Source organism: Aquarana catesbeiana, linkage group LG02 (genome assembly GCF_042186555.1).
Source record: "Aquarana catesbeiana isolate 2022-GZ linkage group LG02, ASM4218655v1, whole genome shotgun sequence".
Taxonomy (NCBI): Eukaryota; Metazoa; Chordata; class Amphibia; order Anura; family Ranidae; genus Aquarana; species Aquarana catesbeiana.
Window position 1 is genome coordinate 696,336,480 of NC_133325.1, and position 14,232 is coordinate 696,350,711.

General features: G+C 39.8%; 1 protein-coding gene across 2 annotated transcripts in view; it reads right to left on the reverse strand.

The window, feature by feature from the left end:
- TRARG1 (trafficking regulator of GLUT4 (SLC2A4) 1) overlaps positions 1-14,232 on the reverse strand; it is a 41,238-nt gene that overhangs the window by 4,863 nt on the left and 22,143 nt on the right. The window contains exon 2 of one of the 2 annotated variants that reach the window (XM_073616859.1): positions 6,062-6,213. In XM_073616859.1, the coding sequence (XP_073472960.1) occupies positions 6,064-6,213 (150 nt within the window). In that variant the 3' untranslated portion in view covers positions 6,062-6,063. The remainder of the gene's footprint in view (positions 1-6,061; positions 6,214-14,232) is intronic. The other variant, XM_073616860.1, reaches the window with a different exon arrangement.

The window sequence follows — 14,232 nt, forward strand, 5'->3', positions numbered from 1 at the left end:
AAAAATTGCCACAAATTGCCCAAAAATTGTCAATAAGCGGATCAAGCCTGCCTTTTTCTTACACAAAGCTATAGGGTTTTATTGTGCAGCATTAAAACCTTTGGCACAATGCAGGCCAGCCACTGGCATTCTAACAACCAGTGACATCATTGGTTAATAAGGAGGACATTGGGTGCCTGCACAGCATCCTTTTTTGTCCCCTCCCCTGCCTCTGTCTGTCAGCACTGGGGTCGCATTAGCAGAGAGCGGGAAAGGAAATGAAGGAGAAGAGAAATTCTAGAATACTAGTCAGTACCAGTGTGCAAAGATGGAGGATTAATTTACCACTATTGTTGGGTGTCCCAAATGTGTAGTTTCTGCTGTAAAACTTTTAATTTAGCTTCTTGCAATTTAGAACGTGGTGCCTGAAGATTGTGTATGATTTTAAAGGGTGCTTGACTGGAAAAAGGTTGAGCAACACTGCTCTATACCAGGATTTTTCAACCAGGGTGCCACAGCAAATATGACACAAAGCCCTGTGCAGTCCAGCCATGACCATCAAATCAGTTTCTTATAGTCTTTGTATATTGTATCAAATGAATTGTGGCAGTCCACATGTTAGCAGGTGCAGTTAGCTTACCAGCCGCAAGATTGCTCTGTTCTAATTATAGTCTAGCAAAAGGAAAGTTGTAATTGGGTGTTAGCTTCCCTTTTAGAGAAAAACCTCTTCTAGGGGAGGAGTTCTGGGAGGAGTTAGTGCCCATATAAATCCCAGCGTGGGAGGGACCGGTTCCCAGACAAGGCATGGAAGCAAGACAACCCAGAGCTGCTAAGATGTAGTCTCCTGCAGAGCTAATCTTAAGGGCCCTGTGCAGGGATAAAGTCCCACGCAAGCTGGAACAGCAATTGTAAATAGTCGTGGAAGCTTGGGAAGATATGCCATCTGGGAGTGTGCCCGGCTGAACACAGCCACGAAGGGATATTGGGAAGAGACTGGTATACCATAGAAGGCACTGTGATCTTGCTCAGTGATGGAAGCTACATGCTGTGGAGTATATATATGTAAGTGGTCCCAAATCTATAGTGCTCTCAAGGAGAGGAGGTGCAAAGGGAAGATGGCTTACAAATGATGTGCTTGTGTTCTGCAAAGAAATGACAACTACAGAATGTCTATTCCTTTGTATGGCGTTCTGGATTTAAGAAGTTTGCTAGTATGTCAAATGTGATGTCAGATGTCACAGAAATCTTTGGGAAGTTACAGTAGAGTGCTGAAATGCATTTTATGTGTGGACATTCCTTTATTCCTGAATATTAAGGCCTATAGTCAGGGATGTGGAGAGTGTGCCTATGGCCAGGAGTATGACAAAATATGACGGAGGGTTTCATTAACAACAGGTGGGTAACTGTGCTATCCAGGAAGAAGCAGGGAGAAGCAGGGAGGGGACTTGCTTGGTTTGGGGCTAACACCTGTCCAATGCTAGTCCCCCTTACCCACTTAGGTTTTGTCAACACTGAGTGATCAAGTAGCTCTGTCTGCTTTCGTCAGAAGGCTATGCCTGCAGGGATTTCATATATTAGGAGATTGTAAAACTTTGACAAAAGAAAATACATTTTTCTAACAATCTCATGTCCTGTAATTCCTGGGAATTAAAGAAAATAAACATCCCTGCTATGTATTGTGTGATTTATCGTGGCTGCCATATATTTTACAGTTATGGTTCACAGATACCATAATGGCTCAGAACACTACGGGATAGATTTGCATCTGTAAGTTGATGGTTCCTCTCAGGCATTTTCTGAAATGAAGTGATGACATGACAGATGAGGGAACAAGGCTTTTCCATCATGAATGACTGAACTGCTTCCTTTATGACATTTCTGTTAGAACTGATTGATACATACAGTATATAATATTTTTATATGTCTAGATAACATGGAGCAAGAGCTGCAGGTCCAGACTGACAGGTAACCTTCATTATTCTGCAGTTAATTCATTATGGAAGACAGCAACAATAGGCGCTGCGGTCCCCTACAGATTATGTAAGTTTGCCCACTTGAAATGGAGGGTCTGTAATTTTTATCACAGGTGTATTTTAAATGATAGAGACTATCAACCGAAAATCGAGAAAAAACACATGATACAAATGTTATAAACTGAGTTACAGTTTAGTGAGTAAAATAAGTATTTGATCCCCAAGCAAAACATGACTTAGTACTTGGTGGAGAAACCCTTGTTGGCAAGCACAGAGGTAAGACGTTTCTTGTAGTTAGTGACCAGGTTTGCACACATCTCAGGAGGGATTTTGGTCCACTCTTTTTTACAGATCTTCTCTAAATCCTTAAAGTTATTGTAAAAGCTCGTTTTTTGTTTTTTTTTAAATTACATACATGTCATACTTCCACTGTGCAGCTCATTTTACACTGAGTGGCCCCGATCCTCGACTTCTGGGGTCCCGCTTCATTGGATTTGATTGACAGTAGCGGAAGCCAATGGCTGCTATCAATCTATCCAATCAAGAGCTGGGACCACGTGCAGAGTGGGACAGCGCGTCTCCGGCGTGGGTATTACTGGGCTCAGGTAAATAAAGCAGGGGGCTGGGGGGCCGGTGACTGCCAGAAGTTTTTACCCCTTAATGCATAGGATGCATTAAGGGGAAAAAACATGAGGGTTTACAACCCCTTTAAGGTTTCTTGGCTGTTGCTTGGCAACTCAAAGTTTCAGCTCCCTCCAAAATTTTCTAAAGGATTAAGGTCTAGAGACTGGCTCGGCCACTCCATGACCTTAATGTGCTTCTTATTGAGCCACTCCTTTGTTGCCTTGGTGTTATGTTTTGGGTCATTGTCATGCTGGAAGACCCATCCATGACCCATCTTTAGTGTTCTGGCTGAGGGAAGAAGGTTCTCATCCAGGTTTTTTTCAATACATGGCCCCATCCATTGGCCCCTCAATGCGGCAAAGTCGGTCTTTGCCTATAGCAGAGAAACAGCCCATATAATGTTTCCACCTCCGTGCTTGACTGTAGGGATGGTGTTCTTAGGGTCATAGTCAGCATTTTTCTTCCTCCAAACACAGTGTGTTCCAATCCTCAAGAAGGCATACATACAGTCATGCTAATGAACATCTAAATGATTCAGAGAAGGATTGGGAGAAAGTGCTGTGGTCAGATGAGATCAAAATTGAGCTTTTTGGCTCAATTAACTTGACCCGCCGTGTTTGGAGGAAGAAAAATGCTGACTATGACCCTAAGAACACCATCCCTACAGTCAAGCATGGAGTTGGAAACATGCTTTGGGGCTTTTTCTCTACTAAAGGTACAGGGCGACTTTGCCGCATTATGGGGCCAATGGACAGGGTCATGTATTGTAAAATCTTGGATGAGAACCTTCTTCCCTCAGCCAGAACACTAAAGATGGGTCGTGGATGGGTCTTCCAGCATGACAATGATCCAAAATATACCGCCAATGCAACAAAGGAGTGGCTCAAGAAGCAGCACATTAAGGTCATGAAGGGACCTAGTCAGTCTCCAGAACTTAATCCTATAGGAAAATTTATTGAGGGAGCTGAAACTTTGAGTTGCCAAACGACAGTCAAGAAAACCTTAAGGAATTTGAGATTTGTAAAGCAGAGTGGACCAAAATCCCTCCTGAGATGTGTGCAAACCTGTTCACTAACTACAAGAAATGTCTTACCTCTGTGCTTGCCAAGAAGGGTTTCTCCACCAAGTACTAAGTCTTGTTTTGCTTGGGGATCAAATACTTATTTTACTTACTGAACTGCAACTTAAGTTATAGCATTTGCTTTACGTGTTTTTCCTGGATTTTTGGTTGATATTGTCTCTATCATTTAAAATACACCTATGATAAACATTATAGACCAGACAACTTAATTTCTTTGTATGTGGGCAAACTTACAAAATCTGCAGGGGATCAAATAATTATTTTCCCCACTGTATATACAGTTGTGCTCATAAGTTTACATACCCTGGCAGAATTTATGATTTCTTGGCCATTTTTCAGAGAATATGAATGATAACACAAAAACTTTTCTTTCACTCATGGTTAGTGTTTGGCTGAAGCCATTTATTATCAGTCAACTGTGTTTACTCTTTTTAAATCATAATAGCAACAGAAACTACCCAAACTACCCTGATCAAAAGTTTACATACCCCAGTTTTTAATACCGTGTATTTCCCCCTTTAACATCAATGACAGCTTGAAGTCTTTTGTGATATTTGAGGATGAGGCTCTTTGTCTTTTCAGATGGTAAAGCTGCCCATTCCTCTTGGAAAAAATCCTCCAGTTCCTGTAAATTCTTGGGCTGTCTTGCATGAAGTGCAGGTTTGAGATCTCCCCAGAGTGGCTCAATGATATTGAGGTCAGGAAACTGAGATGGCCACTCCAGAACCTTCACTTTATTTGCTGTAGCCAATGACAGGTCGACTTGGCCTTGTGTTTTGGATCGTTGTCATGTTGGAATGTCCAAGTATATCCCATGCGCAGCTTCCTGGCTTATGAATGCAAATGTTCCTCCAGTATTTTTGATAACATATTGCATTCATCTTGCCAACAATTTTGACCAAATTTCCTGTGACTTTTGTAGCTCACACATCCCCAAAACATCAGCAATCCACCTCCGTACCATTCATCATAGACCTCGTTGACTCTTCTCCAAATGTAGCATTCATGGTTGTGGCCAAAAAGCTCAATTTTGGTCTCATCACTCCAAATGACTTTGTGCCAGAAGGTTTGAGGCTTGTCTCTGTGCTGTTTGGCGTATTGTAAGCGGGATACTTTGTGGCATCTGTGTAGTAATAGCTTTCTTATGGCGACTCGACCATGCAGCCCATCTTTCTTCAAGTGCTACCTTATTGTGCATCTTGAAACAGCAACACCACATGTTTTCAGAGAATCGTGTATTTCACCTAAAGTTATTTGTGGGTTATTCTTTGCATCCCAAACAATTTTCCTGGCAGCTGTGGCTGAAATTTTAGTTGGTCTACCTGACTGTGGTTTGGTTTCCACAGAACCCCTCATTTTCCACTTCTTGATTAGAGTTTGAACACTGCTGATTGGCATTCTCAATTCCTTGGATATCTTTTTATATCCCTTTCCTGTTTTATACTGTTCAACTACCTTTTCCCGCAGATCCTTTGACAATTCTTTTGCTTTTCCCATGACTCAGAATCCAGAAACGTCAGTGCAGCACTGGATGAAAGATGCAAGGGTCCGTCAGGAGTCCAGAAATGCATTGGCCTTTTATACACACACATTAATTACAAGCAAACAGATCACAGGTGAGGATGGTTACCTTTTAATAGCCATTCAAACCCCTTTGTGTCAACTTGTGTGCATGTTATCAGGCCAAAATCACCAGGGTATGTAAACTTTTGATCAGGGTCATTTGGGTAGTTTCTGTTGCCATTATGATTTAAAAAGAGTAAACACAGTTGATTGATAATAAATGGCTTCCGCCAAACACTAACCATTGGTGAAAGAAAAGTTTTTGTGTTATCATTCATAATCGCTGAAAAATAAACAATAAATCATAAATTCTGCCAGGGTATGTAAACTTATGAGCACAACTGTGTAATATACACACACACGCACACACGCACACACACACACACACACACACACCTATATAGGCTAGTCCTGGCTGAAACTTAAATACTTTTTCTATTGGTCAGCCTTTATAAGGTAAAGAATGGGAGTCTCACTCTTCTTACTAAATACATATATGTAATATAAAATAATAAAATAAAGATAACAATGAGAGCAAAAAGCACTTGTAATAGCCATGTTGAGTGTCTGACGGTGAAAATCTGGTAGAGATGTAGCTTCCAATTTTCCCAATGAAAATAAGACTTCAGATGTGATTCAGTAAAACTAGCATCTGCCCAAGAGTGAAACGTTAGCTTTAGGTGGCTATACCCTTCTAGTAGAGTGCTCATTTAAGTGTGGAAGAAGTGGCTATTTTTCATAAATGTAATTGGCACCTATTTTGCTGAATAAACCACATACTCATGAATGTTGCTGACCCTTGAAAAGGGTTGGCTACATTACATACAGTTGACATATATACCTTTAGGAGATTTTAAGCTCACCGGTGAGACTGAGTACGCAAAGTACGATGATGAGGATCCCCAGCAAGATGGATACCACACTCAGGAGTCTGGCCAGGCGTCCTAATCTTCGAGCTCCATCCATATCTCCCTGCTGTAAGCTGTTTCTTGACTAGAAAGAGACCAAAAAAAGTGAATCAAATGTTTGCTGAAAAAATGTGAATTTAGTCAAAAATAATATTTGCATTTTTAATTTTGTTTTCCTTTTCTCTATTCAGAAACATTAAACATATATTCTTTTTTTTAAAACTTACTTACCATTGGGTGAGGTTCTGTTTGGATTGTTTTCCTTCAGAATATTATCATAGATTAAAATAAGTCATATATATATATATACTCAAGATACAAACCTAAATGCTACGTACATTCATATGTATAGGAAAAATGCCACGAATCCCAGCTGAAAAACAGAACTATAGTAGAACCTGCAGTTACTAGGACCATTATTACAGCAATGTCTGCCAGCATAATCGGTTATCCAGGCAGCAGTAAAATAAATGTATATACAGTATACAGTATTTCACAGTAGTTTAAGAACTGTCATGAACTAAATATTGTAAAGGATTAGTACAAGTCGTGGTTGTCTATTTTTTAAGATGAAGGATAAGGGGGACCTACATTAATTTTGCTATGTCAGTTTTTAAATCTGGCTTGTTATCAGTCTTTTGCAGTCTGCTATACAGTCTGTACAGCAGAGCTGGGAAAGGGAGAAGCAGCACAAGAATCCGGTCAGGTGTTTTGTAATGCAAGGAGCATGCTGCTAAGAAGGGAGTGCATAGTGACAGAGAGATTGGCTCACCGGTGTGCTGCTTCTCCTTTCAATGTCCAGTCATAGGGCGGCATAAAAGTGAATTTGCAGCAGAAAAAGAACAGGTTTCCTCACTTGCTTGAGAGAAAGAGCTGGGAACACAACACTCAAAGCCACCTGTGAGGATCTGATGAGCTGCTGAAGAGATCTGGGTGCCTGCTTGATCCGCAGCCAGGGAAATCCAATGGAAACAAAGAAGAATGGTGGCACATCCAGAAGTAAAATCAAAAGAATTTATTGAAAGTCCATAAAATCAAGCGAACATGACAAACATCAATCCAAAAAAGGTGCTCAGTGGACGCGTTTTACACAGACGTGCTTACTTCCTCACTTGCTTGCCTGGGCTGTGCATTGGGACAGAGCTGTGTAACTCTGAGGACTGGATGAACTGCAATACAAACCCTTTGACAGGTAAAGCAGCTCACATATATGTGGTTCATGTGTGTATTTAGCTGTTTGTCTGGAGTTCAACTTTAATTTTAGACATTAAAGTCAGCATAACCATCTATAAAGAAAAATAATGTGTGCAAGGTATCTATTTTTGTAGATTAAAATGATCAGTTTCTAACATATTCATAATTTCTTTACAGGCATATTCAATAAATTCACTTTTGCTAATTTACCACAACTGCAGAGAATCAAAATGAGCACAGTCATGTCACTAGTGTTATTGGAGGATTTTTTTTTTTTTGGATTGTTCTAACTACATACCTATTTATTTCTGAAAACAGAGGTTAAGCTTTTGATTTGTAATTGGAGTAAGTGGATTTTAAAAAGTTTACCCACAGTTTTAAAAAATTGTTTGGTCGTTATTTTATTTTTTTGTGTGTTCTCTTTTTGTTCCATCCAGTATTGTACAGAACAGAAATACAATTTACACTTGTGCAGACAGCATATGTTCCTACATGTATTGAAGCAGTATAAGACAAAAATTTACTGTCCTGTTTGTTCCCTGTGTGATGTATTGAGCCATTGTACTGAGCGGGGAGGTATTGTTATCTTGCTATTGACTCACCATGTCCAGACTGGATGTTGGTTTAATAGAATTACACTGGGTGATAGAAAGTAGAAATATAGAAAACTCTACTGGTAATCATATCTGTTTGTAAAAGGGGAAGGATGGTAAACAGTAAAGCATGTATCTTTATGTATGAAGGCTAGGCCACATAAATGGTGTTCTTGATCAAGGGAATTATCATCAGCAAATATACAGGTACATCTCAACAAATTAGAATATCATCAAAAAGTTAATTTATTTCAGTAATTCAATTCCAAAAGTGAAACTCATATATTATAAATATTTATTACACACAGAGTGATATATTTCAACCATTCCTTTCTTTTAATTGTGAGGATTATGGCTTACAGCTAGTGAAAAAACAAAATTCATTATCTCAGAAAATTAGAATACTACATAAGACAAATTAAAAAGAAGGATTTTTAATACAGAAATGTTGGCTTGCTGAAAAGTATGTCCATGTACAGTATAGTATGCACTCAATACTTGGTCGGGGCTCCTTTTGCATGAAATACTGCATCAATGTGGCGTGGCATGGAGGCGATCAGCCTGTGGCACTGCTGAGGTGTTATGGAAGCCTAGGCTGCTTTGATAGTGGCCTTCAGCTCATCTGCATGGTCGAGTCTAATGTCTCTCATCTTCCTCTTGACAATACTCCACATATTCTCTATGGGGTTTAGGTCAGGCGAGTTTGCTGGCAATCAAGCACAGTGATACCATGATCATTAAACCAGGTATTGGTACTTTTGGCAGTGTGGGCAGGTGCCAAGTCTTGTTAGAAAATTAAATCAGCATCTCCATAAAGCTGGTCAGCAGAGGGAATCATGAAGTGCTCTAGAATTTCCTGGTAGAGGGCTGCGCTGACTTTGGACTTCAGAAAACACTGTGAACTAACACTAGCAGATGACATGGCTTCCCAAATCATCACTTGACCTGGACTGAAAACTTCACACCTCATGCAACTTGGATTCTGTGCCTCCCCACTCTTCCTCCAGACTCTGGGACCTTGATTTTCAAATGAAATAGAAAATTTACTTTCATCCGAAAAGAAGACTTAGGACCACTGAGCAACAGTCCAGTCCTTTTTCTTCTTAGCTCAGGTAAGAGGCTTCTGACAATGTCTCTGGTTCAGGAGTGGCTTAACACAAGGAATTCAACAGTTGTAGCCCATGTACTGGATACGTCTGTGTGTGGTGGCTCTTGAAGCACTGACACCAGCCATAGTCCACTCCTTGTGAATCTCCACAAAATCTTAAATGGCTTCCCAATACTCTCAAGGCTGCAGTTATCCCTGTTGCTTGTGCACCTTTTTCTACCACAATTTTTCTTCCACTCAACTTTACATTAATATGCTTGGATACAATACTCTGTGAACAGCCAGCTTCTTTAGCAATGACCTTCTTCTGGACAACTGTCAAGACAGCCCCATGATTGCGCAACCTACTGAACCAGACTGAGAGACCATTTAAAGGCTCAGGAAACCTTACAGGTGTTGTCAGTTAATTAGCTGATTAGGGTGTGACACCATAAGTCTACAATATTGAACTTTTTCAAAATATTCTAATTTTCTGAGATACTGAATTTTTGGTTTTCACTAGGGGTAAGCCATAATCATCAAATTTAAAAGAAAAAAATGCTTGAAATATAGCACCCTGTCTGTAATGAATCTATATAATATATGACTTTGACTTTTTGAATTAAATTACTAAAATAAATTTGTGTTTTGATGACATTCTAAATTTTTGAGATACACCTGTAATGGTACATTTGTACTCTGTCATATTTAGTTTTCTCCTTACTCTAAAGCTAGACATATATGATTAGTTTCTTTTAATTCAGACAGCATGCTAAACATAACAAAAAAATAAAAAAACATATTCCTCCAGCCACACAAGTGAGGTGGATGGAGGAATTTCCCCTGCCGGAACATGGATTCTGACAGCGGGGCTCTCTACTGTTAAAAAGATCTGATCAGCGACTGCAGTTGCTGATCACCAAAAGTTTTCCAACATTCCTGTTGACAGAAGTCAATCTAATGATTGACCTCTGTCGAACTGGAACAGCTTAACATGTATCGAAATTTGGCCAGTTCTTTCTGAACCAGCTAAGTTTTGATCCATCTATGGCCAGCTTAAGAATATTGCCTCAAACCAATCCATTTTTTAAACTTATTTTACTCCAGAAAAGTCTTTGGGAAATTCTTGATGAATGTATAGCTGTAATATGGATTTCAATCGCTGAGTTATGATAAACACCAGCTTTTTATAATTTTCCCTGATTATAACACCACAATTATCATTGGCACCCCAATGGCGAAAGTAGGTTATTAGGTGACTTGTTACTTGCTTTCATTTTTTTTTTTCATAGCGATGCAATCTTATATCAGTCTGAAATAAGGCCAAAGTCTTATCTGCGATTTACATGAGAATGAGATAATTTACCAAAATAACATAGATGGGAAAAATACATCCCAAAATATAATTGATGAGGGAGAAGATTCTTGCTGACTTGTTTTTAAAGGGGCAGCTCTGGGACTGTTGCTTCTATCCTTGTTTTACTACTTGGCAAGTTAGTGACCTGGAACAAGAATACAGCTCAGAAGTTTCTGCACTTCAATGGTGGCATACTAAGTCCAGGTCAGTGACTCACTAAATAGTGAAGGAAGAATATCAATGAGTCCTGAACCTTGCACCTTTAAAAACAAGTCAGCAATAGCAGTGGTGTACCTGGCATATTTTTATCTCCCCCTCCCATACATCAAAATCATTTTCAGTAATAATCATGAAATGAAGTGTCATGCACACTGGGGGTGGGAGTAGAATTAGTTGGTGGAGAGCAGATAGCAGCAGCTGTAAGTACAGTTGCAACTTTATGTGCAGTTATTCAAGTTAGCATTGGCCCAACCTGCAAAAGCTCAAAGACTCTATAGCCTGTATTTGAAAATTTCGTTGGGGCTTCTTGAAGGTATGAAGAAGAAAAATGCATTGCATGTAAAGCGTCACCTAAAGAACACCTGGAGGCATAGCAATTAAAGTGAGTGTCATGGTATATGGCTTGTAGTGTGGGAGTTAAATAAGCCTAGACATTGGCGTCATTGGCAGCAATAATAACACCTGCTCTGATGTAAGTGGCTGTAATCATCTTCTGTTTACTGGTGGTCAGTGGTAGTAATGTTAACCCCCAGCGTTGTTGGTCTGTGGCTGGTGGTAAAAATACACCTTCTCAGCATTGGTAATCAGTGGCTGACTAGAACAATAACCACCCCTCCCCCATCATTGTTGGTCAGTGGCTGACTGTAACAATAAATCCTCACCCCCAGTATTGGTGGTAAGTAGCTGGTTGTAAAAATACCCTGCCTCCCCCAGCATTGGTGTCCAGTGGTGGGCTGTAACAATAAACCCTCACCCCTAGCATTGATGATCAGTGGCTGGATGTAAAATTCTCCCCCATCCTCCAGCATTGGTGGACAGTGGCTGGCTGGAACAATACATTCCCCCTAGCATTGGTGGTCACTGGCTGGCTGGAACAATATCTCCCACACACCTCAGTGGTCAGTGGCTAATGCCGCGTATACACGATCGGATTTTCCGACGGGAAATGTTGGATGTGAGCTTGTTGGCAGTAAGTCCGACCGTGTGTATGCTCCATCGGATATTTGTTGTCGGACTTTCAGCCAACAAATGGCTAGCAGGTTCTCAAATTTTCCGCCAACAAATGTGTGTTGTCTGACTTTCCGTCGTGTGTACACAAGTCCGTCGCACAAAAGTCCATGCATGTTTGGAATCAAGTATGAGCCGGAAGCGCTCGGTCTTGTAAAACTAGCGTTCGTAATGGCAATATCACATTGGCTCATCGTACGTCTTGTACATCACTACGTTCCTAATTGTTGGCCAACATTTGTGTGACCGTGTGTATGCAAGACAAGTTGGAGCCAACACCCTTCGAACAAAAATCCATGGTTTTGTTGTCGGAAAGTCATTTCGTGTGTACGGGGCATAAGAGTAACTGGCTGATCCACTTCACATATACATTAGAAATAACAGGATTCCCCAGATCAGAGTAAGAGAATGCAGATCCAATTGAATGTAGGCAGCATAAATGTTTATAAATGGAGTGAGCAGCAACCCAACAGGAAAGTCGCAAACAAACAGTAAAAAGTAGGTGAACAATAACATTTCCTCTCTTCAATCAGATCCTTTAGTATTAATAGTGTTATGAACGCCTTTGGGTTTATTTCACCATTGGATTAGAAACTGCTGGTTTTACAAGCTGACTATTCACTGAGGTTAGTGAATAAAGTGATGCTGTGTTTGCCTCAATCCTTCAATTATGTGAAAACAAAATTCTATTTTTTTTTTGTTTTTCCTAGCCCATTCTTGGGCAAAGTGAACACAGCTTTACCTTATTCAGTTTATGTAAGTGATTCACTTTGCCAAGGTAAAAGTCTCTACTCCTTTAGTAAATCAACCCTGTAGATTCAGTCATCTAAGGGATTCTAAATCAGTATACTGAAAAGGCTTCTTAGCTAAACGATGCTTAGGAAGGGTCTGCTCTGGTAAATGGAATACACCATGGATTTAGCCAACAGTAAATGATACAAAAAATTAAGGATTTGCAATATATTTACAAAACATTTAGCCGCTTTTAAATAAAATAAAAAAAGGACAAAGGACAACACATTTATAAAGCACAGACATGTACATAGCCCTTCATTTTATTTGATTCTTTGAAGTGAGTGGATCGCTAATCAAACTCATTCTAGAAAAAGCTGGGAGAACAGAAGTCTAGTCACATCAGGGACGTGCGGTGAGGTCAGTGGCTGGTGAGGCACTGGTTAGTATCAGAGCCAGATACACACAGGTTACATACGCCGTGATCGTTAGAGTGAAAACGATAATTCTAGCACTGGACCTCCTCTGTAACTCTAAACGTGTAACTCGTAAAAAATGTTAAAGCGTCGCCTATTAAGATTTTTAAGTACTGAAGTTTGGCGCCATTCCACAAGTGTGCGCAACTTTAAAGCATGACATGTTAGGTATCTATTTACTCAGCGCATCATCTTTCATAGTATATAAAAAAAAATCGGCTAACTTTGTTGTTTTTTTTTTTCAAAGTTTCTTTCCAAAAAAAATGCATTTGAAAAATTGCTGCACAAAGCATGTGACATAAAAAGTTGCAACAACCACCATTTTATTCCATAGGGTGTCTGCTAAAACAATATATATAATGTTTGAGGGTTCTGAGTAATTTAGCAAAAAAATTATAATTTTTACATATAGGTGAGAAGTGTCAGAATTGGCCTGGGTGGCAAGGGGTTAATTACCATAAGTAAGTAATACAAATAATTACTATATATTGTTTTTAAGGTAATTTACTATATTTTCAAAAACTGTACTCAAGCAGGTGGCTTAATGGACAAATAACTGAAGTTTGAAGTTATAACTTCAAACCAATAATTTCACAGTAAACAGATAAATAATAAACTATTATCTTATAACATATAGCATAATAATATATGATTTAGCTTGTAATTTTTCAGCAGCAGCAGCAGATTCTCATTTTCCCTCTTAACTGTGTGAGAAAAACATGGGATTGTGGGTAAATCTTTTACCCATAAACCCATGTTTTATCTTGTAAATAAGAGGGCTGGGCTGGAAGGGAGCATTTGTCTTTTAGACACATTCCCCCTTCTATGACACTGCAGTGAGAGGACAGCCTCCACTGTAGCATTTTTATTGGACAGCTTTGGCTATTGGTACTTTGCCATTGGTCCAACACTCCAAGCTGTCCATTGAGCTCAATGCCTCTGACAAGTGAGAGGCACTGTGAGCTCATCCTCTCAGTCTGCTGCAAACAGAGTGTGCCAGCTTGTATTTAAACTGGCCGCTCTGAGTCACGTGACCTGTCAGTTATGTGACTAGTCTCTCCTCCATTCACAGGGTTTTCTCCTCAGCATTACGTGTTAAGCAGAAAGAATTCTGTGGGACATTGCATGCTCTACACCCATGTTTCTCAACCTTTTTTTGCTCAAGGGACCCTTACAAATTATGCATAATCTTGGGGCACCCGATTCTAAAATGTAAAAAAACCAAACTAATAATTTTACATAATGTTGCAACATCCACACAGGTAGGACCCCCAATGTTAGAGCTGATTTATTCTTCCAAATCAAATACACCTTGTCACACTGTTACTGACTAGTGTTCCGATGTTTCTTTTCTCCCTCAGTTTTCCACTCTCATTCAGCTAATGTGACTCCAGTGCTGAATGATAGGGGCAGGGGAGGGCAGTGCAATGCAGACGCC